The sequence below is a fragment of the Sphaeramia orbicularis genome, chromosome 11, assembly GCF_902148855.1.
Source record: "Sphaeramia orbicularis chromosome 11, fSphaOr1.1, whole genome shotgun sequence".
Taxonomy (NCBI): domain Eukaryota; kingdom Metazoa; phylum Chordata; class Actinopteri; order Kurtiformes; family Apogonidae; genus Sphaeramia; species Sphaeramia orbicularis.
Window position 1 is genome coordinate 11914797 of NC_043967.1, and position 23839 is coordinate 11938635.

Sequence of the window (23839 nt, forward strand, 5' to 3'; positions counted from 1 at the left end):
GAGATCAAATGAGGTGAATTGGTGAAAGGGGTGGAAAAGGAGAACGTGGTGTCCTGTGATGCTACAATGGCTGATGTTATCTGTCATTTTCCTAGTCAAGGACAACGCCGCCGAGGAGTTCAATGGGCCTCTACGAGCGATAACAGTGGGAGCAGAGAGACGTTGGTGTGTGTACACTAGAAGAAATTGCAGGGTGTTTACCAAAAAAAAAAAAAGGATCAGAATAATCTGTCCTCTCTTCCTATCCCTCTCTCATCTCCTCCCTTGTGTATACTCTGGGTAATCTTTATGAGTGACAGAGAGTAAAGGCCCATGTTTGCCTGGCAAGGTCATGCTTCCTTCAGTATTACACCTGAGGGATCCGCTGTTGTTCCGAAAAGAGAAAACCGCTAAATCCTGAAATAGCTGTGTTTGTGCAGGATTTTAGACAGACATGTTGTTCACACGCCGGGTGTACAGCAGTTTACAGTCCCTTGTCTGTGAGACAGTAGGTCTTAACCCTTTCATGCATGAATTATGAGAACCTTAGTCAGTATTTTTTTCTTAAGTGATTTTTTTTTCCTCTTTAGGCATGAAAAAAAACTATGCAATTGGAATTTTTTTATGACCCTGTTTTTCATGGAGTTACAAAAATGTCCACTCAGCTGGACACCATGCATTTAATTTTTGAAGCAAAGAAACATGTATTTAAAACCCATCATCAGAAAGTGATATACTGTGTGAAAACTATGAAATAAAAACTTTTTTAACCCTCTGGTATCTGGGTGCGCCTTTTAGGCACACTTTGCACTTTGTGTTAAAAAAATTCATATTATTTTTCACAATTTAAATAAGGTTAGAATTCAAAAGTTGTTCATTTTTGGTTGATCTTTAAAATTCTGGCCACCCACTGAAATGTGCACATTGTAAACAAAAGAAAATTACAAGACTAGCATCTGTCTCCCAAGTGTGCCTAAAACACACTCTTTCTTCCATTTGACATGTATGATTAGGGCTGACCTGGATTTATAAAATCAAATCAAATTTGAGCAGAAAAATAAATCAATATTTAATATTTAATAGTTTGATTTATAGGTGTGCATTTTACACACACTTGGTGACAGATGCTAGTGTTTTTGAACATTTGACCTAGCGCTAAAAATAATAATGCAAATTAACCAATGTTGGAGTTAATCATTGACATATGCCAGGATGAAAAAATCAAATAATATGTGATCCACTTTTTATGTAGTATATTGAAAAAAAAAATTTTGTGTGTTTTTTCCATCCAAAAAAAGTGTGTACATTACAAACACGGCATTTAAAGGGTTAAAAAATGTGACAGTTACTGAGTATTTGGTATTTATATTTATGGCTCAAGTTGATGAAATAGAAAAAGTGTAAAAGAATTAAAAACAAACTGAATGAAAATTTTTTTGACATTATTCCCCAAGCATGCCAAAAACACACACTTGGTGCTTAGTAAGGGCCTTGCTGGACGGGATACCAGAGGGTTAATGCCGCTAACGCCATTTCCTCATATTTTAACATACTCTAATAATAATTGTTACTCAATTCATGGAGATAATATGCAAAAAAAAAAAAAGCAAAACACCTTTTTGTTCAAGAAAACTGTTTATTACAGTCTAATAGCCTAATAATTAGCAATTGATTTACACTCAAACATGTTACTGCAGATCAGGTTTATCTAAAACAACAAAGTTACAGTAATGGTATGAATGTCAGTGTTTGGGATCATGCATGAGCGTCCACTGTGTTGGCTGATATGGAACTAAAACAACAAAATCCATGAATATACAAAAGAACAGATGGAGAATAGCTGTCCACTGGAGTTATCAGTATGTATGAAAGGGTTAATGTACAATTGTTTTTTTTGTTTTTTTGGTTTTTTTTGTAAAATCTGATTTCTTTGAGAGCTCGTTCATATTACACATTAAAGGTGGGGTGTAAAATGTTTTCCTGGAGCATTTTTTTACTATATTGCGTAAAATCCACTTCACACCCCGATTACAACCAATTAATTAAATGCTCTAACATAAAAATAAAAAAATGTAGTCACCTGTGGAACATTGTCAGCGCGTTATGTCACGCCAAGATTAGATCTCCCTCGACCTTCTCCTGTTCCTCTGTGCTGCTTTGTAAGATTTGTTGATTCCACATTTTGTGAAGATCTTTGTTATATTTTTTGATACCTCGCTTGAGAAGATTTTTGAGTAAATTTTTTAACACCACGTTCGTGAAGACCTTTTTGTTAGATTTTCTGATGCCTCGTTTGAGAAGATCTTTTTGTTAATATTTTGATTCCACGTTTGTGAAGAACTTTTTGCTAGACTTTTTGATACCTTGATTGAGAGGATTTTTGTGTTAATTTTTTATTTCACTCTTGTGAAGATATTTTTGGTCCTTTATTTTTGAGTAATAAATACTCAAACTAAGTTGCTCTGAGTCTGTCTCGTGCATTTGGGTTCAAGCCTTGTGATTTCGTAACAGCTACTCACATTGGCGTATGAATGCGTATGAATGTTCGGTGGTGGTCGGAGGGGCCGTTTGGTGCAAATTGGAAGCCATGCTTCCATCAGTCTGCCTGTGACTATAAATGTAGCTTACCACCACCAGAGTGTGGATGTGAGAGTGAATGAATAATGGATCCACTGTATGCGCTTTGAGTATGCATTCATAGAAAAGCACTATATAAATCTAATCCATTATCATCATCATCATTATTATTATTATTATTATTATTATTATTATTATTATTATTATTATTATTAACAGTCACATATGGGCAAAAAAATCGGATTCGGGCCTCATTTGCCTGCAGTCTGCAAATGCTAAAGTCCAATGTATATTGCGGTATAAATACAAAAGAACAATTTTATTTATTCATGGCTTTGACCCCTCCAGTCTGAGACTCGAGTGCATTTGAGGTCTGCTCTTACAGACCTGAAATATCATTGGCTTTTAGCTGGTTTCAGTGATATCTGTTCTTCATTGGTCTTTTGGTTTCCTTGAGGTAAAATAAACTGATAATTGAGACTGTATAAAATGGGAAGAGCATTTCCTGGCTACATTAAGGAACATCTTAAAAGCTACCAATGAAAAATCTCCGCACATAATCTCACTGAGAGCTTTAAAAGTCTGAGAATGCTACGTTATGGATCTTTAGTTCTATTACTAATGGGTTTTACAAGTTTTCCCTGAGATCTAATGTTTTTCAGGAGGTTGTACTGCTATTCCAGACTGCAGTGCTCAGTGCTTGGCCATTCTTCACCGTGTCCAATTACTGTTTGAATTAGATTTGCCTGTTTGCTCATAGTCGCCTCTATTACATTTCCTTCTAATAACAAATACTAGTAGTAGATTTTTAAGCCTGTGAGCCACTTTCTGCAGCGTTGCATTACTTAACCACCTTTTGAAACTGGAACCTGAAAGAGTTCAATTATCCCGATTAGTTTCAACATCCAAAACGGAGAATTTTTTTTACCCATTATTGGTACCTTTTCACCAAAACAATGTTGCGCCCACAGTATTCTCTCAATGGTTACACATCACGAATAATAGCAACACTGAAATGAGAGACATGACAGGTCAATATTTAGTTATTTAGTCGTTCCATCTAGTTCACTGTGAAAAACTGACTGAAAAACTCATGTTTTGTGTTGAAACTGTTGAGATTTTTCTTTTTATTTATTTATTCATATTATTTTTTCATTTGTAATAATGTTTCATTCTGTTGTTTTACGTTATGTTGCCTTGTGGAACGTCATCTTTTATTATTTTCTTCCTTTATTCCTTTTGCTTTGTGTTGTGAACTCATGTCCTCTTTTATTTTTCTGTCTTTTATTGTTTTTCTTCCATGTGTTTTTATTTCTTTTGTTTTGTGATGTGATGTTGTCTTTTTATTGCTTTTACTGTCCCCTTTACTGTCTCTTTATGTAGTGATTCAACTGCTATAGTCTTAAATGTATTATCCTGTTTGGTTTATGTTTTTTTTCCCACTGTTTTAGCTTTGCCTTTCAAAGCACTTTGTTAACTTTTGTTTTTACTTTACTTTATTGTTTATTTGACAGGGACAGTGTACAATCAATTGCACCAGAGTTAGGTAACTAGACAACAGTAAACACAGAATATAAAAGCAGGACAGGACATGAAACAGTTGACAAACAATTTAAAAAGAAAACACAGATACAGATTCGACAATATAATATAAAGCTAAAAATTCAATAACACTATAGTCTAATTAAGACAGGATAAAAATATATTCTGTACAAAGCATAAATAGTGAATATAAATAATATTCTTGCCAAGTACCATTAAAATCTAAAGGTGCTATATAAATAAAGTTACAATATTTTCACAACAAATGTGTTTAAGAAATATTAATCAAAGTCCTTTATTACAAATAATCGATATTGTTCTTGCCCTAACATTGAATTCTGAGAGTGAATGTTGTTTGCCAGCCATTGGCTGTGTTGATAAATAGTGTATTGATATCATGTCTGTGTGTTATTTGAACAGAGGGCCAAGAAGTGAAGGTGGGAGAATACAATGCGATTGCAGATGTGCTCGACCTCATCAACAACTCCATCAGATTCCAAGGTACGAACGAGTCGACACATGGTTAATGTGCATGTATTTATTTATTCATGTATTTATTTACTTTATTTTTATTGTTTGATTTCTGTACATTACAAACGGCCCGATCACAATCAAGGTGTAAAAGTCTATTTGTATCAGTTATTAATCAGTATTGCAAAACGATACCCCCAAAACCATTCCCAAAATTTTTCTTTGGCCATCTTATTACTAGATCTTGCAAACCTTTCTAATTTGAAGAAAATCGGATAAAAACTGATAAAATGGCGACCCAATGAGCATGAAAACATGTGCACAATTTTATTATTATAAGAGAGCAAAATTATCGTACATAATGTTTTGTAACACAGTAAAGAATTACTACTCAACTCCTGTGTCTTTTTTATTACAAAATACACACATCACATTGCTTTTCATTTATTGATCGTTTTTGTTGAACAGCTGTTTGATTATCAGTTCTTATTTTCAGTATTAAGACAATCAACCAGTTTGTTCTGAAAACCCTTCTTTTGCAGCCCTTTAATTGTAATAATAGAATGGGAACCTGTTATTTCAGTATTATTATGACTAAATATGCACAACTAGACAGATTTTGGTATGCTCCCTGGCTGCAGAAAATTTGGTAACAATGTGACAAACGGATGTTTACGTCCAACCGCATGTTTTCAATTCATGTAGTGTCCGTACACCAATATACTCCCATCAATAATATGGCGTATATGCCTTATAGATATATTGTTCTAACTTGTTCACAAATGTTTATTTACTCCTGTACCAGGAAGACTTAGTCACAGATAGGGATGTAACATTATGAAAATTTCATATCATGGTTATTGTGACAAAAATTATCACAGTTATCATTATTTTCACAGTGTTATTGAAATTGTGCTCAAAATGTTCAAAAAGTACTGATACACACACTGAAATAATTTAACCAAGTTGTATTTTTAAAAAAATTCAAATAAAATATTTGGCACAATGTGCCTTCTGTTGCAGAAACATTCAAATATTAACCCTTAGTGGTCTGAGCCTATTTTGTCTGTTTTTCAGTACTTTTGATTTTGCCTTTATATACTATATAAACAAATGTTTACTATACCCATGTTTGGTATCTTTTTTTCAGCACAACTTCATTTAGATCATCTATCTATTATTTTTTCACTTTAACCTACTATATCAACATAAAAGGACAGAAAACACAAAAATATAAAATCCAATTTGAAAAATTTAAATAATTTATTGCATAAATAACACAAAGATGTCCAACCGGATGTTTTCAATGGCGCATTTTTCATCAAAATTCATGTAGTGTCTGTACACCAATATACTTCCATCAATAATATGGCGTATATGACTTATAGATATATTGTTATAACTTGTTCACAAATGTTTATTTCCTCCTGTACCAGGAAGACTTAGTTACAGATCTAACACAGATGCGACCATGTGGTAAGCCAGATTTCCATTCCAATCTGGTAGAGTCCGTACACCAAGTAGTGTCCGTACATCATATTCAAAATATGTGGGTCTAATTTTATTGTTTCTGTCAATATATGGAATTTTTCAGCACGCATGCTTTGGACACGACATCTATGCAATAAACAATGCATGATTATCCTGAGTGCTGAAACACTTGTATATCTTTGTAGGCATTAAACATGGAGGCTATTAGGCTGGAGTGTCCGTACACCCAATAATTTCTGATTTGACAGGGGTACAAGCCTGCCAATTTTTTAGTAGACACCATAATACAAAAATATTTTGGACTTTAAAAGAGAAATATCAGACAAATAAAATGGCCTGTCTGATTTTTTTGATAGAGCATTATTATTTTGTATCTGTATGTGCACCCTTTCTGGTACCCTTGATTGTGATCAGGCCAAAAGCAAAACAAACATAAGGGACGTTTGGGATACATTGACCATAATAAATGTTTGTGACTGACAATTGTTTTTAGTAATGTGACGGTGAAATGAAAATTGTCCATTTCTTCCATTTATCATGACACTGTTCTTCTAGAGTCCTCAGTCTTTGGGTCAGAATCTCCATCTCACGTACATGTATTTATGTGCATATTTTTGACTCCCTCATGGAGAAAAGATGTCCCTAATGCATCTATATGTTCACAGCGCATCACCTATCACCCCAGCACTCTCTATTTACAGCACAAACACACACTCAGGGATACTCAAGACGTCGCCACCACTCAGTTCAGGACTCTCCTTTACGTTCTAAACTGTCCTCTGTTCGCTAAATTATTTACCAGTCCATTTTTCACCCATCCCATGTTTGCTTGTGTTGTTATACTTTGTAATTTGTTCAGTCCCCCTGGCCATTTTCTTTGTACACCAACCTCGTTCACCATTCTTTCTCCATCCTCCGGGCCTTTGCCCCACATACAGAAACTCAAGCGCAGTAGCATCTAAAATGCTTGTTTCCACATCCCTGACCACAGTAAGTGGAGATGTGTAAGATGATGCCATCACAATCGATTGGCACACTGAAGGGAGAAAAATAGAGCAAAAGATAAGAAAGTGCAGGGTCTAACCACAATAACTTGACTGTGGTGCATAGAGATACATCCACTCAACTAGAGGGAACTGGGGACCAGGAAATGAGTCTCAAATAACCTGATGCACTGTCGCTATTTTGTGGTTGAAACACCAAAGATTAAAAGGTTAAAGCAGTGTTTTTCAACCTTGGGGTCAGGACCCCACATGAGGTCACCTGGAATTCAAATGGGGTCACCTGGAATTTCTAGTAATTGATAAAAAATAAATAAATAAATAAATAAAACAACTTAAAATAAAAAAAAATATATGGTGACTTGAGAGACAATGAATGAATGAATGAATGAATGAATGAATGTTTATTTCAGTTAAATACAAGATACAAAACACACACATATAAAAAAGACAACAAAACAAAACACCTACATATTAAAAAAAAGAAACAAACAAGCATAAAACAATCACAATACATAAAAGACATGACAAACTGTGAAGCTGAAACTGAAGCACTGTGGTTCTGTTTATCTTTTAAATGTTCATTGTGGTCAGTTTCAGATGCTGCAGCTCTTTCATAATTCATATTTTGAGTTCTTGTTTGTTCAGTATTAAATGTCAGCCTTGTAAATCCAAGCTGGACTGACTGTACATATCCTGACCAAGGAAAAGAAAATCCTCACTTTGTGCAGTAATCTACACCTGGCTTTTCTGCCTCTGCCCATAATAATATACATTATATAGACTAAATGTGTCTAAAATGAATGTTTATTTGCAACATAGTAGAGCAAATTATTACATGATGAAAAACAAATACATTTTAGCAAAAAAAAAAAAAAAAAACAACTCTCAAAAATTTTGCATGTCTGGGGTTGCCAAAAATTTATGATGTTAAAATGGGGTCATGAGCCAAAAAAGGTTGGAAACCTTTGGGTTAAAGGAAACTCGCTGGAAAAGGTGAGGAGGCTCGATCTGATTCAGAACTCAAACTGAGTGTGAACGTTTTGTGGATCACACAGGTGTGGAGCCCCCGAAGGATCGGACATTTGTGCGTCTGCAGCGGCGCCACATCAACGTTCCCCTCTACAGCATCCTGTCTACCATTACCATACTGGGCATGCTGATGGCCGGGGCCTTCCTGTTCTTCAACATCAAGAACCGCAACCACAGGTGAGGCTTCATCCGTGAAGCGTGTCTTTCTGAGAGGGAGGGGCTGTGGACTGGACGAAGACTAAAGCAAATAGAGGTAAAGAGGGGACTGTACAGAGCAGGATGAAAGTAAGGGGGTTCCACCAAAGACAGAGGAAAGATGGGAAGAATCATTTTGGGAAGATTTCATTAAGATAAATGAATGATTAACATAAAAATAATGTGGAAGTAGTCACTTTTCCATTGGACATCTGTGCAAAACTTTACCGATATTTACTAAATGTCAAAAAAACACAAGTGCGTAATGTCGGTTTTTCCATTAAATCACAAATGCGATGATTTGTTTATTTACTACCATGAGATGACGCGACAAGTCATTCCATAAACATTGCGATGAACGTAAATATGGTGTTGATTTACAGATATATTCATTATTATTAAATATTACTCCTCTATCTTGTACTAAATTATAAAATGATCAGGTTTCCGGATGTGTCAACACATATCGCAACATGTTTCTTCACCTGACTCTAGTTGCTAGGCTAACACACAACTGGATAGTGTTTAGGCTATACTGGCTGCAGAAAGCAAGATTTACAAAATAGCCTACTTTAAGAGCATCAACTACCGATAAATAATATTCAAGAAAAAGAACAGACATACGTTTCTTCAAACAAAGGTGATGATGAGTTGGCCTATTTATGCTGAGTCTGAGTGCAATTTGATGTGAGACGGGAAATGAATTGTCTCCCTCTCATTAAAAGTCCTTCATGGATTGACAATAAAAACACTAGAATTTGTTTTAAAAAGGTGACAGGTGACAGGAGTGTGAGCGGAGCTATCCGTGGTTCTGAAATGGTTCCTGTTTGTCACATTTTATTACATTCTAAACAACAGCGTTTTCCCACAATTTACAATTTACATGTATGTTTTTTTCATTAGGTTGAAAGGAGGCTCTTCACATTCTACTTGCCTATTGTCATTTATTTTTATAAACTTTTCAGATGCATTTCCACCTTTGTTTTTCACAAATCACACTCCGGGTTTACTGTTGTAGCAAGTGCACAGACCTTAAGCTCATGCTCCAAATGTGTTTTTTTTTTTATCCGAGGTAACACCGATGAAAGTTTTCGCTAGTCGATTTTCCATTGGACATCTGCGCAAAACTTGACCGATATTTACTAAATGTCGAAAAAACACAAGTGCGTAATGTTGGTTTTTCCATTAAATCACAAATGCCATGATTTGCTTATTTATTATCGTGAGATGACATGACAAGTCATTCCATAAACATTGCGATGAACATAAATATGGTGTTGATTTACAGATATATTCATTATTATTATTATATATTACCCCTCTATCTCGTACAAATTTTTTTTTTCATTGTTTTTATTGCAGTTTTTTTTTTTATTGTCCATTCAACAAAACAGTGTCTTCCAAATACTAGACACAAAACAAAACATAACATACACTACAGCTCTTACATAAAAAATAAAACACAAAAACATAGCTTGATACAGTAGGTGGTAGGTCAGACACTTTTGAATGTTGTTGAAACAGCATTTTCTCAACAGCAGATATTTCAGGGTGGACAGTAAGTGTTGTGCTATGAGTGACATAATGTCTTAGTTGCAAAAAGCGGAAGAAATCTTGTTTGATTAGTTTGTACCTGTTAGTAAGCTGTTCAAATGACATAAGCTTATCATCTGAGAAAAGGTCATCGAGAGATTTAATATTCTTATTATACCATCTCGTACTAAATTAAAAAACGATTGGGTTTCCTGGTGTGTCCACACATACCGCGACATGTTTCTTCTTCTTCTTTGCTTGTTGTAACGTACATCAACATCTGTTTTTTTAATTCATCTGACTCTAGTTGCGAAAAAAGGTCTTTCCATTGCAGTTTTGCATAATATACCATTTGCGCTATGCCCGAAAAACCACATCTTCCCAGCGCAAAAACTTTTAATCAAAAAATGAGACTTTTGGCGAAATTGTCGATTTCCATTAGGTAAATTTTTATGTGCAAGTTATATTTGCGCAATTTGAGGGTCAATGGAAAAGTGACTAGTGACAGTGGGGATGGGGAGTTCACATTTGTGTGGGGTGGGATTTTTGTTTATTTATTTGTTTTTCTTTTAACCCTGTAAAGCCTGAACCATTAAATCATTGACAGAAAATTCCAGTTCTTTGAAACTGGAGCCTTTACTGGTACTTCTGAACAACCCAAAGGAAAAAAAATTCAAATATCAATTTCCATGTATGAGTTTCAATTTTGTATCATATTTGATACATCGGGTCTGAATGATCAAATATTATTATTTTTGAACAAACAAACATAATACAACACAAACATGTCTAACAATGGGGGTGGGTTGGGGGGGCGGGGGGGGCTTTGCATGCTTTCCCCGTGTCTGCATGGGTTCTTTCTGGATACTTCTGGGTACTCCCTCCCACCATCCAAAGACATGGACTGATAGGTTAATTCACAGGTGTCAAACATACACCCCAGGGGCCAAATCCGGCCCACCGAAGGGTCCAGTCTGGCCCTTGGGATGAATTTGTGAAATGCAAAAATTACACTAAGATATTAACAATCCTTTTAGTTCAGGTTCCACGTCAGAACAATTCAGTCTCCAGTGGGCAGGACCAGTAAAATACTATCATAATAACATATAAATAATGACAACTCCAAATGTTTCTCTTTGTAAATGTAAATATTTTCATGTATTTACACTAAAAAAAAGTATAATTTTGCAAAAAGTGTGAATAACCTGAAATGTCTTAAGAGAAGTAAGTACAATTTTACCAATATTCTGCCCGTTATTAAATGTTTTGTGTTTGTAGATCCACTGTGATCTGTAAGTTATAATGTACATGTGGAAATGATAAACTGAGGCAGAATATTGTTAAAATTACACTTATTTTTTTCCGTTTGTTCATGTTATTAACATCTTTTGAAAGGATAGTTTGTAGATGTAAACCTTTTCATAATGTAAATTAACTTTTTTTTGCTCTAAAACAGAGAAAAGTTTGGTTTGAGAAAAGTTATTTATATATTATTATGTTATTACCTCCGCCAAGGAGGTTATGTTTTTGCCAGGGTTTGTTTGTTTGTCTGTTTGTCTGTCCGTTAGTGTGCAACATAACTCAAAAAGTTATGGACAGATTTTGATGAAATTTTCAGGGTTTGTTGGAAATGGGATAAGGAAGAAGTGATTAAATTTTGGTGGTGATCGGGGGTGGGGGGGCCCACGGGGGGGGCGCAGACCAGAAAATTTCATCAAAATCTGTCCATAACTTTTTGAGTTATGTTGCACACTAACGGACAGACAAACAGACAGACAAACAAACCCTGGCAAAAACATAACCTCCTTGGCGTGGGGGGGCCCACGGGGGGGGGGGGGGCACTGATCAGCCTTGGCAGAGGTCTGCGCTCTCTGAGTGCTTCTAGTTATTTTACTGGTTCGGCCCACTGCAGATCAAATTTAGCTGAATGTGGAACTGAACTAAAATGAGTTTGACACCCCGGGTTAATGAGTTCATCTAAATTGCCCATAGGTGTGAATGTGAGAGTGATTGTTTGTGTCTATATGTTCAGCCCTGCAGTGAACTGGTGACATGTCCAGGGTGTACTCCACCTTTGCCCATAAGTAGCTGGGATAGGCTCCAACGACCCCTGTGACCCTAGTGAGGATAAAGCAGGTTCAGAAAATGAATGAATGAATGAATGTCTAATAAATTGGTTAATCCCTGGGGGCGGCCCTGGCTCAGATGATAGAGCGGGTCGTCCAATAACCGAAGGGTTGGCGGTTTGAATACCGCTCTGTCCATGTGCTGTTGTGTCCTTGGGCAAGACACTTCACCCTCCTTGCTTTCAGTGCTGCTGCTCACACTGGTGTATGAACGTTCGGTGGTGGTAGGAGGTGCAGATTGGCAGCCACGCCTCCGTCAGTCTTCCCCAGGGCAACTGTGGATACATATGTATTTTACCACCACCAGAGGGGGAATGTGAGAGCGAATGAATAATAGATCCACTGTATGCGCTTTGAGTATGCGTTCATAGAAGAGCGCTATATAAATCTAATCCATTATTATTAGTAGTAATTCCTTTTCAAAACTGTCAAAGTTCTTCCTCCTTCCTCATTAATGACAGTCTTGTAGTGTCACTGGAAAGGCCTCTGATGAATGAACTCCTCCCCCTGGTGGATTATCTGTGTATTGCATGTGTCTAATTGTATACATCAGGTTTTTCAAGAAAAAAAAATCACACTGATCATGGAGAGTTCTTCAAAACTCATGTATCAAATATGATACGTTTGGTGTTATAGGGTTATGCTTTTGTTGTTGTTGTGTATTTTTGTATGTTATTGTCAATAAACATATTCAACAGTGACATAAAAATAATGACTAACCATCACTGTGTCTATTAACATGATTCTACCTTCTGTTCTCCTCCCAACCAAAAATATTCTGCCTAGTGTTTTTCAGGCAGATAAATCTTTTCTTTTTAATTCTATTCTAATTAATGTATTCTAATGTAATCCTCTGTTCTCCTCTAGACTAATCAAGATGTCAAGTCCTTACATGAACAACCTGATCATCCTAGGAGGCATGCTCTCATACGCTTCCATCTTCCTGTTTGGCTTAGACGGGGGATTTGTCTCCGATAAAGAGTTTGAGACCCTCTGCACTGTGAGTTCCACCAACACACTACCAGCACATCTGAAAACAGAAACAAGCCTTCTTTTCTTGATGTATATAGAATGTGCTAACGCAGCTTAAAGACAACTCCCACGGCCTGAAAACTGAGTGAATCTCTCATTTTGGTCTCTCAGTAGCATGGAGCACATTTAGTGTTTCCCCCCAGGTAGCATTACTGTGTGACTATGTAGACGCCGGATTAATTAAAGAGTTTTGATTACAGTGTTAACTGGTTTCCACTGAGATAGCAGGCACCTCCCAGGCACAGTCGCACACACACATACACTCACATAGTCGCTAAAGCACAGGTGTCAAACATGCGGCCCGGGGGCCAAAACCAGCCCGCCAAAACTTCCAATCCGGCCCGCTGGATGAATTTGCAAAGTGCAAAAATTACACTGAAGATACACTGTAAAAAATGACTTTAGAATTAACACCAAAAAGTTGTAAAATTGCAACATAAAAAAACTGTAAGTGACAATACAATGCAAAGTTGTTTATTTGAAAAGATTTTTGTGTTAACGATTAAATCAAATATAGCTGTAGTTTTTACAGGAAGAGTATGTGAACAAAACCAGATATGTATGTAGAAATGATGTATTTATATTGTTTTTAGAAAATGAAACTGTAAATTGAAATACAATGTGGTGCCATTTAAATAGCAAGACCATAATGTTGAAATAATGGCATATTGGCTTTTATATATATATATATATATATATATATATATATATATATATATATATATATATATATATATATATGTATATATATATATATATATATATATATATATATATATATATATATATGTATATATGTGTATGTATAAAAAGTTATTTAAAAAAAGTAAACATTTAACAATGTAACATTTTAAATTTGTAAATGAATGGGTTGGTAGAGTTGGTAGAGTGGCTCGTCCAATAACCAAAGGGTTGGTGGTTCGAATCCTGGCTCCAACTGTCCATATGTCCAAGTGTCCATGGAAGACACTGAACCCTAAACTGGTCCCAGTTGGGCCATGATGACACCATGAAGGTGGAGAAAATGTGCTAAATAAGTGCAGTCCATTTACCATTTAAATCCAATGTTAAATCTACATGTTTAAAATGTTAAATCTAAATGTTACTCTGTAAATATGTTTACAGTTGGATGTGTTTTTTACAGTATTGTTCTGGAAACCACAGCTGCCAGTTTTTTTCCGTAAAAACAACAGGATTTTTTTTTTTTTTTTTTACAGTGTATTAACAGTCAAGGCATCAAACTCGAAAATAATTGTATAATAACCTATAAATAATGACTCCAAATTTTCTTCTTTAATGTGAAAAAAAAAAAAATTTGACATCATGCCTCTAAATGATGGCAACACCAATTTTTTCTCTTTGATTTATTGCAAAGAACTTTAAATTCTGATATCCTTTAACAATAAAATGTCAATAAATGGAACAAATATGAACAACCTGACATTAAAAAAAAAGTGCAATTTTAACAAATGTTTTGTGCCTTGGTAGATCTGATCTGTAATGCACATGTATAAATCATAAGTTGAGGCAGAATATTGATAAAATTGTGCTTATTTTTCTTTAGAAATTTCAGGGTTTTTTAGATTATTCACATCTTTTTTTGTTTTGGATAGTTTGTAAAATGTAAAAATTTTCAGAATTTAAGTTATTTAAGTTATTTTTTTGCATTGAAAATTTTGGAGTTGTCATTATTTATAGGTTTTTATGCTATTATTTTAATGGTTTGGCCAGCTTGAGACTGAATTGGGCTGAATGGGGCCCCTGAACTAAAACGCGTTTGACACCCCTGCACTAAAGTAATGTCAGGCAGGGCACGTCGAGCGTCTAGCTGCCACCACCTGGCTGAAGCCAAAACAGAGCTTGTCACTTCAGACCAGGTTCTGCGGCAAAGGAGCGCAGGGGTTGAGCCATTCACCGCCAATCAATATTTGCTGCTCTCCTTGAGAATAGATGTTGTAATTGTCTTTTTTTTTTGCTGTCTTCTTTACTCTGCCCCTGGGTTACTGCATTCTAGATAAGGTAGAATGGCAACAGAAAGAAGGCCAGGTGTACATGTGTGGTTTATAAGCGTTTGTGTTGCAGCAATAAGACAAACATATGTCGCAATCAGTAAAGGTATTAGCGCTTTGAAGGCTACATTTAAATTCCAAGCTTGAAAAACATACGTCATCAGCTGTGTCCTTTGTGCTGAAGCAGTAAGAGGGCTTTATTTAGTTTCTCATTAAGATGAAATGCTCTCAGGAGTGTGACAGCTTCCATGGTCCAGGATGTTCTCCCAAAGCTCAAACACTTGAAGATGAAGAACAAATCTGACAGCTTTTTATTTTTAGAATGCTTCACAATGCGACTTTGAATGAACTTCTTGGGAAAATGCAAATATCTGCCAGATCTTATGATTGTTTCTAAGCCTTGATCACCAGTTCAAAATGTACCACAGTTTATGCCTGTTTCTGTTTTTCCGATAGGTTCGGACATGGATCCTCATTGTTGGATACACGACTGCTTTTGGTGCCATGTTTGCAAAGACCTGGAGGGTGCATGCTATCTTCAAAAATGTGAAGATGAAGAAAAAGGTAGTGAGACTTCTATTCTGTGCTATTAAAGCTAAATAATTTGACTTGTTCAAATTGTGAAACTCACAGTACAGTCTTTATTAGTGCTTTACATGCGGCTAGGAAAATTTTCAAATTAATTTTCATTTTATTTTATTATACACTCCATTCATAGAAAGGTTGGGACATTTTCTAAAACCTATGTTATAATACTGGAAGGTCTCAGAGTGTCTGTCTGTGTGTGTATCTGTGTGGTTCTGACAAACTGAGACATTTTTAACTGACCAATTTAGTACCTACAGTTGAGGAATAGTCCCATCTCGACATTAAATATCTTTTTTCCTTTAAAATTCCTGTTTTTAAAGTCAGATTTAATTAGTCTGATTTAATTCACGTTGCTAAGCAGTTGCCAGGTGGAGGGACAGGAAGCAGCCTTATACATCAGGAGACAATTGAAGAGAAGGTGCAGTACCATGCTGCATGATGGGAAATGAAGTGAAAAGCAGGAACGATGCATTTACTGTCCTCAGTCCCTAGAGATCGGTATTAATATATTAATTTTTATTTAAATTTTAAAGAATGATTTACCAAGCTATTTTTATGTCAGTACTTCTAAAATATAGACTAACATCTTTTCCCAAAAGTCAGCTCTCCCCAGCATGAAAACGACCACATCTAGAACCTGTGGTTCCACATTGGTCAATGCACCAGTACTGTATAATCTCAAATGTGGGATTTGTTCATTCATTTGAACCTTTTTTAACTGACAAAGGTGTATAAAGGATTTTCAACATTTTCACAGACCAAATCAATTGTAGTTTGGAAATTCAAACAATTTTGATGTTGATCCTGCAACACATTCAAGAATGTTGGTTCAAAGACACACTTAAGACTGTGTTCAGTGGGTTTTCCATCCTCTAAGACTTTTTAATCATTTTGGAAAATTATTTGGTATTTTGACACTTTTGGTTGTATACAAGACACCAGCTGCCAACCTCATGGCTGCATATGTTTTTCTAATATTCCAATAACGTCTTTGCCTTAAAGGCCCCTTCACACTGACCCAGCATATAGGCGGTAATGTACCCCCAAACCATCACACATATTGGCTTTTCCACCATCTGTGACTATGACTGATAACAGGCTTTTTCATCGTTGGCACGTAGAGCCCAGTGTCCAGAAACTTGGACATGTTTCTGCCGTCTGTGAGTCCATCTCAGATGAGCAGAGTTAAATTCTCCACAGAGCTGAAATAGGGTTTCCTTCTAGTTTAAGTCCTGGAACACACTGACTCATACCTGTGTGTGGTGGTTATGTTACTGCCCATGTTAACGAATTAGAGCGACCTCACCGGTTAAATGAGAGGTGTGTGTGAGGCATAAGTGTCGCAGGACACATTATTTAAAGGTGTGGGAGACTTTCGTGACCAATTTTTCATCAAATCTGTAAACCTCAGTCATAGCCTCAGTATCACGAATCTGTAAGTCTTTCTGTGATTACTCACCTGAATCTCTTGCATTACGGTGAACAGTTTCTTAGTGCCATCCACCATAAACAAAGCATGTGTTTACAAACAGAGTTGTGAGGTAACTCGGGCATCTTTGGAATTTTGTCGCAACAAGCATTGTGGGAAGCGAAGGCTTGCACAGCTGCCTGACAGCAGAAGCTGGAACAGACACGACGCAGAAACGGCAGGAGCTCCCTTCCCTCTATGCATATTCTTCCAGCTGTTTCCACGTTTCAGCTGTTTCCGCATCGTGTTTGTTTCATTCATATACTATCATATGGTTGCGCTGCTGCTGCCGCTGTCAGGTGGCTGCGTGAACCTCCCTTTCCCACAAAGCATGTCGTGACAAAATTCCGAAGATGCCGGAGTTACCTCCCGGCTCAGAATGTAAACACATGGTTTGTTTCTGGTGGATAACACTTCGAAATTGTTCACCGTAATGCAAGAGATTCAAGTGAGTAATCACAGAAAGACTTACAGATTCAAGATACTTAGGCTATGACTGAGGTTTTACAGATTTGATGAGAAATTGGTCACGAAAGTCTCCCGCACCTTTAAAGACAAACAAGAAGCAGCCTGTGCCAAAATACAGAGAATGGCTCAACTAATAACCAGTTTCTCCTCTTACAGGTAAAATCTTCCCTAACTGACACCCTTCACAACAGCTTCAGTGTCATTCCAATATAAGAGCTCTGTTTCTTCCTGTTTTATCCACTCTGTGTTGTCCTTGAGGCTGAATGAAAATCATATGATGTGTTACATTCCTTATAAGCAAAACTGTGTCAAAATGAAATCATATTGATAGCACATTAATGGGAAACTGACTGTAGTGGCAATAGTAGTATGAGGGCCAGTAAACATGCAGTCAGTGGGAACTGTTTTCCATGTGGTTTTATTCACCACAGCAATGAGAACACTGGGTTACATAAAGGTTCAAATGAATGAACAAAAATGTCTGGAAATGGGATTTATATCTAGTCGCTTTTCCATTGACCCTCAAATTGCGTAAATATAACTTGCGCATAAAAATTTACCTAATGGAAAAACGACAGTTTCACCAAAAACCTCATTTTTTGATTAAAAGTTTTTGCACTGGCAAGAGGTGGTTTTTCAGGCATAGCACAACTGGTATATCACACAAAACTGCAATGGAAAGACCTTTTTTCACAACTAGACTCAGGTGAATTAAAAAAAACGGATGTTGACGTACGTTACAACAAGCGAAGAAGAAGAAGAAACATGTGGCAGTATGTGTGGACACACCAGGAAACACAATCATTTTTTAATTTAGTACGAGATAGAGGGGTAATATATAATAATAATGAATATATCTGTAAATCAACACCATATTTACATTCCTCACCATGTTTATGGAATGACTTCTCGTGTCATCTTGCAATAATAAATAAACAAATCATGGCATTTGTGATTTAATGGAAAAACTGACATTACGCACTTGTGTTTTTTCGACATTTAGTAAATATCGGTAAAGTTTTGCGCAGATGTCCAATGGAAAAGCGACTACTACAAGGATGCTCTTCTGCCATCTTTTTTTTTTTTTTTTTTTTCATTTTCAAACACACAAACCTGCCAGTCTAAATCAGGAAGCTTCACATGCCCTTTGAAGGCCCGTCACTACAGCGTGGGTGTTTGTGTACAGATTTCTGCTTTTTAACAAACGCTGAGAGGCTGGCTCCCCTCAGCACCTGCTTTAAAAAAAAAAAAAAAAAAACTCTCCTCTGAAGAAAATTCAGAAATACAAATGGGTTTTTAAACATCTGAAACAATCTGTTTGACTGGCCCAGTTATATAAAGTGGTGCTGAGCTCACCGAGTGTTGTAACTGTGCATGGCCTTCTCTGTATTTATAGATCTGGCACTCTATTTCTTTTTCTCTCTCTCTCTCTCTCTCTCTCAACCTCTTGAATATTTGAGGAAGTGTGGGTGTCCTGCCAGTGAGAGAGAGCAGGAGGAGAGAGAGGGAGGAAAGAGAGATGGATCAAAGACTCAGAGGTCGGAGGGATGTATGGAGGTGGTGGCAGAATGGTGGGAGAGGAGACAGAAGGAGGAGAGCAAAGCAGGGCAAAGGGAAAAGGGAACAGTGGCACAAGTGGATAAGAAACTAGGTTGGGTATTGTGAGGAGAAAAGAGAGAAGCTGAAAAACAGGCCAAGCTGTGTAGTTAAAGCCAGTCTACAGGTTAACAGACACAGAGGCCTGACCCAGCTCCAGCTCCAGCTCCAGCTCCAGCTCCAGCTCCAGCTCCAGCTGCAGCTCCAACTCCAGCTCCAGCTTCACTTACTTTAGGTTGGGTTTCAACTGCAGTTTGACAGTCAGGCCAACACAAGATCAGCACAGCATTTGTAAGTGAATGACGCCAGAGCTGTGCTTTTATATTTTTATTAATTTGTCTTTTTTTTCACTATAATCATTTGAGCAAAACACAGCTTGGATGGATGGATGGATGGATGGATGGATGGATGGATGGCTAGATAGATAGATAGATAGATAGATAGATAGATAGATAGATAGATAGATAGATAGATAGATAGATAGATAGATAGATAGATAGATAGATAGATAGATAGATAGATAGATAGATAGATAGACTTTATTTTGAACATAAGTACGCAAAAGAATCTCTCAATTTTAACTGGACACTCCAATATATTGAAGGACATAAGTCAACCCAAAAACAAACGAAGTGGCTATTTTTCTTGACACAGTACTGTGCCACCAAATATCACTTTGTCTATTACCACAGAGCCAGCCAGTGCCCTCATTATATCATGTCTAGACTGGTAACTTACATCCCGGAAAGTACCAAGGCAATCAGTTAGCAAATATGTTAACTTGAAACAGACCAGACATTTAGCTCACTCTGTAATATATCGGACTGCAGCGTGGAAGACCTGGGTTCTATTCCCAGTATTTTTCTTTTTCTTTTATTTTTTTCAAATGATTTTCAAATTTGGGAGGGGGGGAGTTCATGTAACAGTATCCATGACTGGCTCTAGTACAAATGCTAACATATTATTTGGGTGGTCATTGTTTAGGATGTTCTGTTCATGCTTTCTTTTCTTATATTTGTCATTTAATAGGTCTTATGTATTTTATTTTATTTTATTTTATTGTAATTTTGTTTGTTTATTTGTTGTTCTTTGTTTTTCTTTCTCTTCTGCCCAGTTTACTCAGTTCTGGTTGTAGATATTGTTACCATTATAATTATCACCATGGTTGTTATTGTTTGTATTGTTGATATTTTCTTGTGAGGGTCTTCACCACCTTCTTTTATCTTGCCCCTCCCCCATTTCTCCACGTCAGGTCCAGCATCGAAATGTGGTTCAACACAACTCATAATAAAGACAGTAGAATATCAAGGGGAGCCTCAAATACTTTATGAAGTTTCCATTGGAAAAGCAAATTTGTTCAGCAGCAAAAAGCAGCCAGACTACCACTCTGCTGTTAGGATGCTGGACAAGACAAGTTAAAAACAAAAACAAACAAAAAACAAATGCTAACATTTGATTGGTTTGTGGCAATAGACAGTTTTGTGCCAGTGCCAGTAGCCATTGCCAAAAAGAAAAAAAACAAATGTCACACAATGTAGAACTATTTCATTGTGGCTCTTTAAAGGTGTGGGAGACTTTCATGACCAATTTTTCATCAAATCTGTCAAACCTCAGTCATAGCCTAAGTATCGCGAATCTGTAAGTCTTTCTGTGATTACTCACCTGAATCTCTTGCATTACAGTGAACAATTTCTTAGTTCCATCCACCATAAACAAACCATATGTTTACAAACAGAGCTGAGAGGTAACTCGGGCATCTTCGGAATTTTGTCGCAACATGCATTGTGGGAACCAAAGGCTTGCGCAGTTGCCTGACAGCAGCAGCTGGAACAGACACTACGCGGAAACGGTAGGAGCTTCCTTCCCGCTATGCATATTCCTCCAGCTGTTTCCGCGTTTCAGCCGTTTCCACGTCGTGTTTGTTTCATCCATGTAATACCATATGGTTGTGCTGCTGCTGCCACAGTCAGGTGGCTGCGTGAACTTCCCTTTCCCACAATGCACATCGCAACAAAATCCTGAAGATGCCTAAGTTACCTCCCTGCTCTGTTTGTAAACACACGGTTTGTTTATGTTGGATGGCACTAAGAAACTGTTCACCATAATGCAAGAGATTCAGGTGAGTAATCACAGGGAGACTTACAGATTTGAGATACTTAGGCTATGACTGAAGTTTTACAGATTTTAGGGATGCACTGATACCACTTTTTTCCAGACCAAGTACGAGTACGAGTACTTACATTTGAGTACTTGCCAATACCGAGTACCGATACGAGTACTTAATAATCCCATTCCAGTTCTTAGTTCCTTTTGTAAATGTGCTTTATTGTCGTTGTCATTAGTCTGACTGGAACAAAGTGCTGCTACTGACATTTAATGTGTTGGAATGAGCGTTTGTCAATTAATCCACCAGGGGGCACTGCTCTGAATTAACCATACTGGACAAATACCACAAAGAAGAGTAAAGTTTTTTGAGACGAAGAAGAAGAAAATCAGTAATAACAAACGTGGAGACGACAGAGGTAACACTAATGTGATAGTAATATTGCAGCGTTTTCGCTGGTAAGGTTTAAAAGCTTAGCTTCAGCAGGCAGAGAAAAGAGAAATGAGTGATAAGTTTCGTTTTCACTTCTGCTGGCGGTGGTCCACACTGCTCCGTACCCCTCTTCGTCTGGGTACGCATCCGCCAGCACCTGGAAAACAGATGGAATGTACGCAGAGGACGGACAGAACGCTGCGTCCGTATCTGTCTGTGTCTGTAACGTTACTGTCAGTCAGCGTTACTTTTATCACCGTCATTTATTTGGTTAAATCTCCACACTCTTCACACTCCCCACACATTATTCCTCCTCCTCGCACCTGCTGCACTGAACTGTGAATGTCACACGGCTATAAGTGGTACCGGTGCATTTGTATCGGATTACTTTTACGAGTACAAATACGAGTACACACACTGAGTATCGGAGCTGATGCTCGATACTTGTATCAGAATCGGTGCATCCCTAACAGATTTGATGAAAAATTGGTCATGAAAGTCTTCCACACCTTTAAACAGTACTTTATGTCCGAAAAGAAGTTGGCAGAAGCCGAGCTTATTATCTAGCTAATTCGATATCAGCTAATTATCTCTGCTCAGTTTGTCCTTTTCCACGTTCTAACACAGACAAAATAGATGTCCTATCAGAAGCGCCATTCACCCCTGCTGCATATGTCAGCCCTCAAACCTCCAGGTGCGTTCAGGGCCCAGCTCTGTGTGCAGGAAAAGACACAACCACATTGCACTTCCTCCTCGTTGATTGAGTGCAGGTGCTTTGGCTTTAGCAGAGGGATAGTTGCCGTTGCTTCCCTGAAATCGCTGCCAACCACTGTCAGGGGAGGGACGAGCCAAGTGTTAGCCATCTTGTCTTCAAACTGGGGCTTGAGTGCCCCCCCCCCCACACACACACACACACACACACACACACCACCCCCCACCTCGCTCCCTCTTTCCATCTTATTCCCATACACTTTGAGAGCACAGATTGTAAATCAGGGGTGAGTTCGATAAAGGGTTCCACTCGATGGGTTGCGGCCAGCACTCCTTCACTTCTTAAAGAGCTCAGTGCCTGAGACAGCACGGTTTGGAGGGTTGGGGAGGTGGGGGGTGTAGGCTGTCAATCAATGTCCTCCTTCCCCAACTACACACAAGACAAATACACATTCTACAATACACACTTATAAAGAATCACCTCCTCACACCTAGGCCCCTGTAGCAGCTACTTGTCGGTCTGCCTATCTTAGTAATTTACAGAGTACTCCTAGGTGACATACTGCACAAACACATATATACACAAACAAACACATAAACAGCATTTAAACAAACACACATACACACATATATGCAGCACTCAAGCACTCATTTGCATACGTTCTGTGGGATGGTGTATGTGCACGCAAAGATATACAATCAGTCACCATGTACATGCAATCCTAAATCAGACAAAATGGGACACTACGGAAAACACAAACTGAAAAAAAAGAAATCCTAGTTGAGGTTTTACTGAAGCCTTATGTTAACTGTGTCCAGTAGCACCATGGATTTGTCACTCAGTGGAATAATGACCCAATATTATTAGTATTCCAGGTCTTTTTTGGGAGAAATGGAAAAAAGGATCATCCAATTATAGCCAGGCTAGAGGCATGGGTCTGTCATGGACTGGGCTAGTGGAACTGTAAAGGTCAAAGGTCACTGACACTTCTGTGAGACACCATTAATGCTGAAAAGTGAAAAGTACAGCAAGATTTTGGAGCAACACGTGCTGGCATTAAGATGACAACTTTTCCATGGAAGCTTATACTATTTTAAAGAGAAAATGCAAAAATATCACAGTAGTTGTTTTTCCATTGACCCGCAAATAGTGGGAATAAAACTTGAACAAAAATTTACCTAATGGAAAAACTACAATTTCGCCAATAATCTAATTTTTGAATTAAAAGTTTTTGTGCTGGCATGAGGTGGTTTTTCAGGCATAGCGCAACTGGTATGTCACACAAAACTGCAAATAAAAGATGTTTTTCCACAACTACTTTCATGTTCCAACAAGTGAAGAAAAAGAGTTTTAAAAGAAACATGGTGCGGTATGTGTGGACACACCAGGAAACGGAATCTTTTTTTTTAATTTAGTACGAGATAGAGGGGTAATATATAATATGTATCAAATGTGATACAAAATTGAAACTCATACATAGAAA

General features: G+C 37.3%; 1 protein-coding gene across 1 annotated transcript in view; it reads left to right on the forward strand.

The window, feature by feature from the left end:
- The window catches only part of gabbr2 (gamma-aminobutyric acid (GABA) B receptor, 2), a 526760-nt gene that overhangs the window by 310201 nt on the left and 192720 nt on the right, over positions 1 to 23839 (forward strand). The window contains 4 exon segments of the mRNA XM_030147570.1: positions 4519 to 4599; positions 8120 to 8270; positions 12815 to 12947; positions 15445 to 15552. Of these exon segments, the coding sequence (XP_030003430.1) occupies positions 4519 to 4599; positions 8120 to 8270; positions 12815 to 12947; positions 15445 to 15552 (473 nt within the window).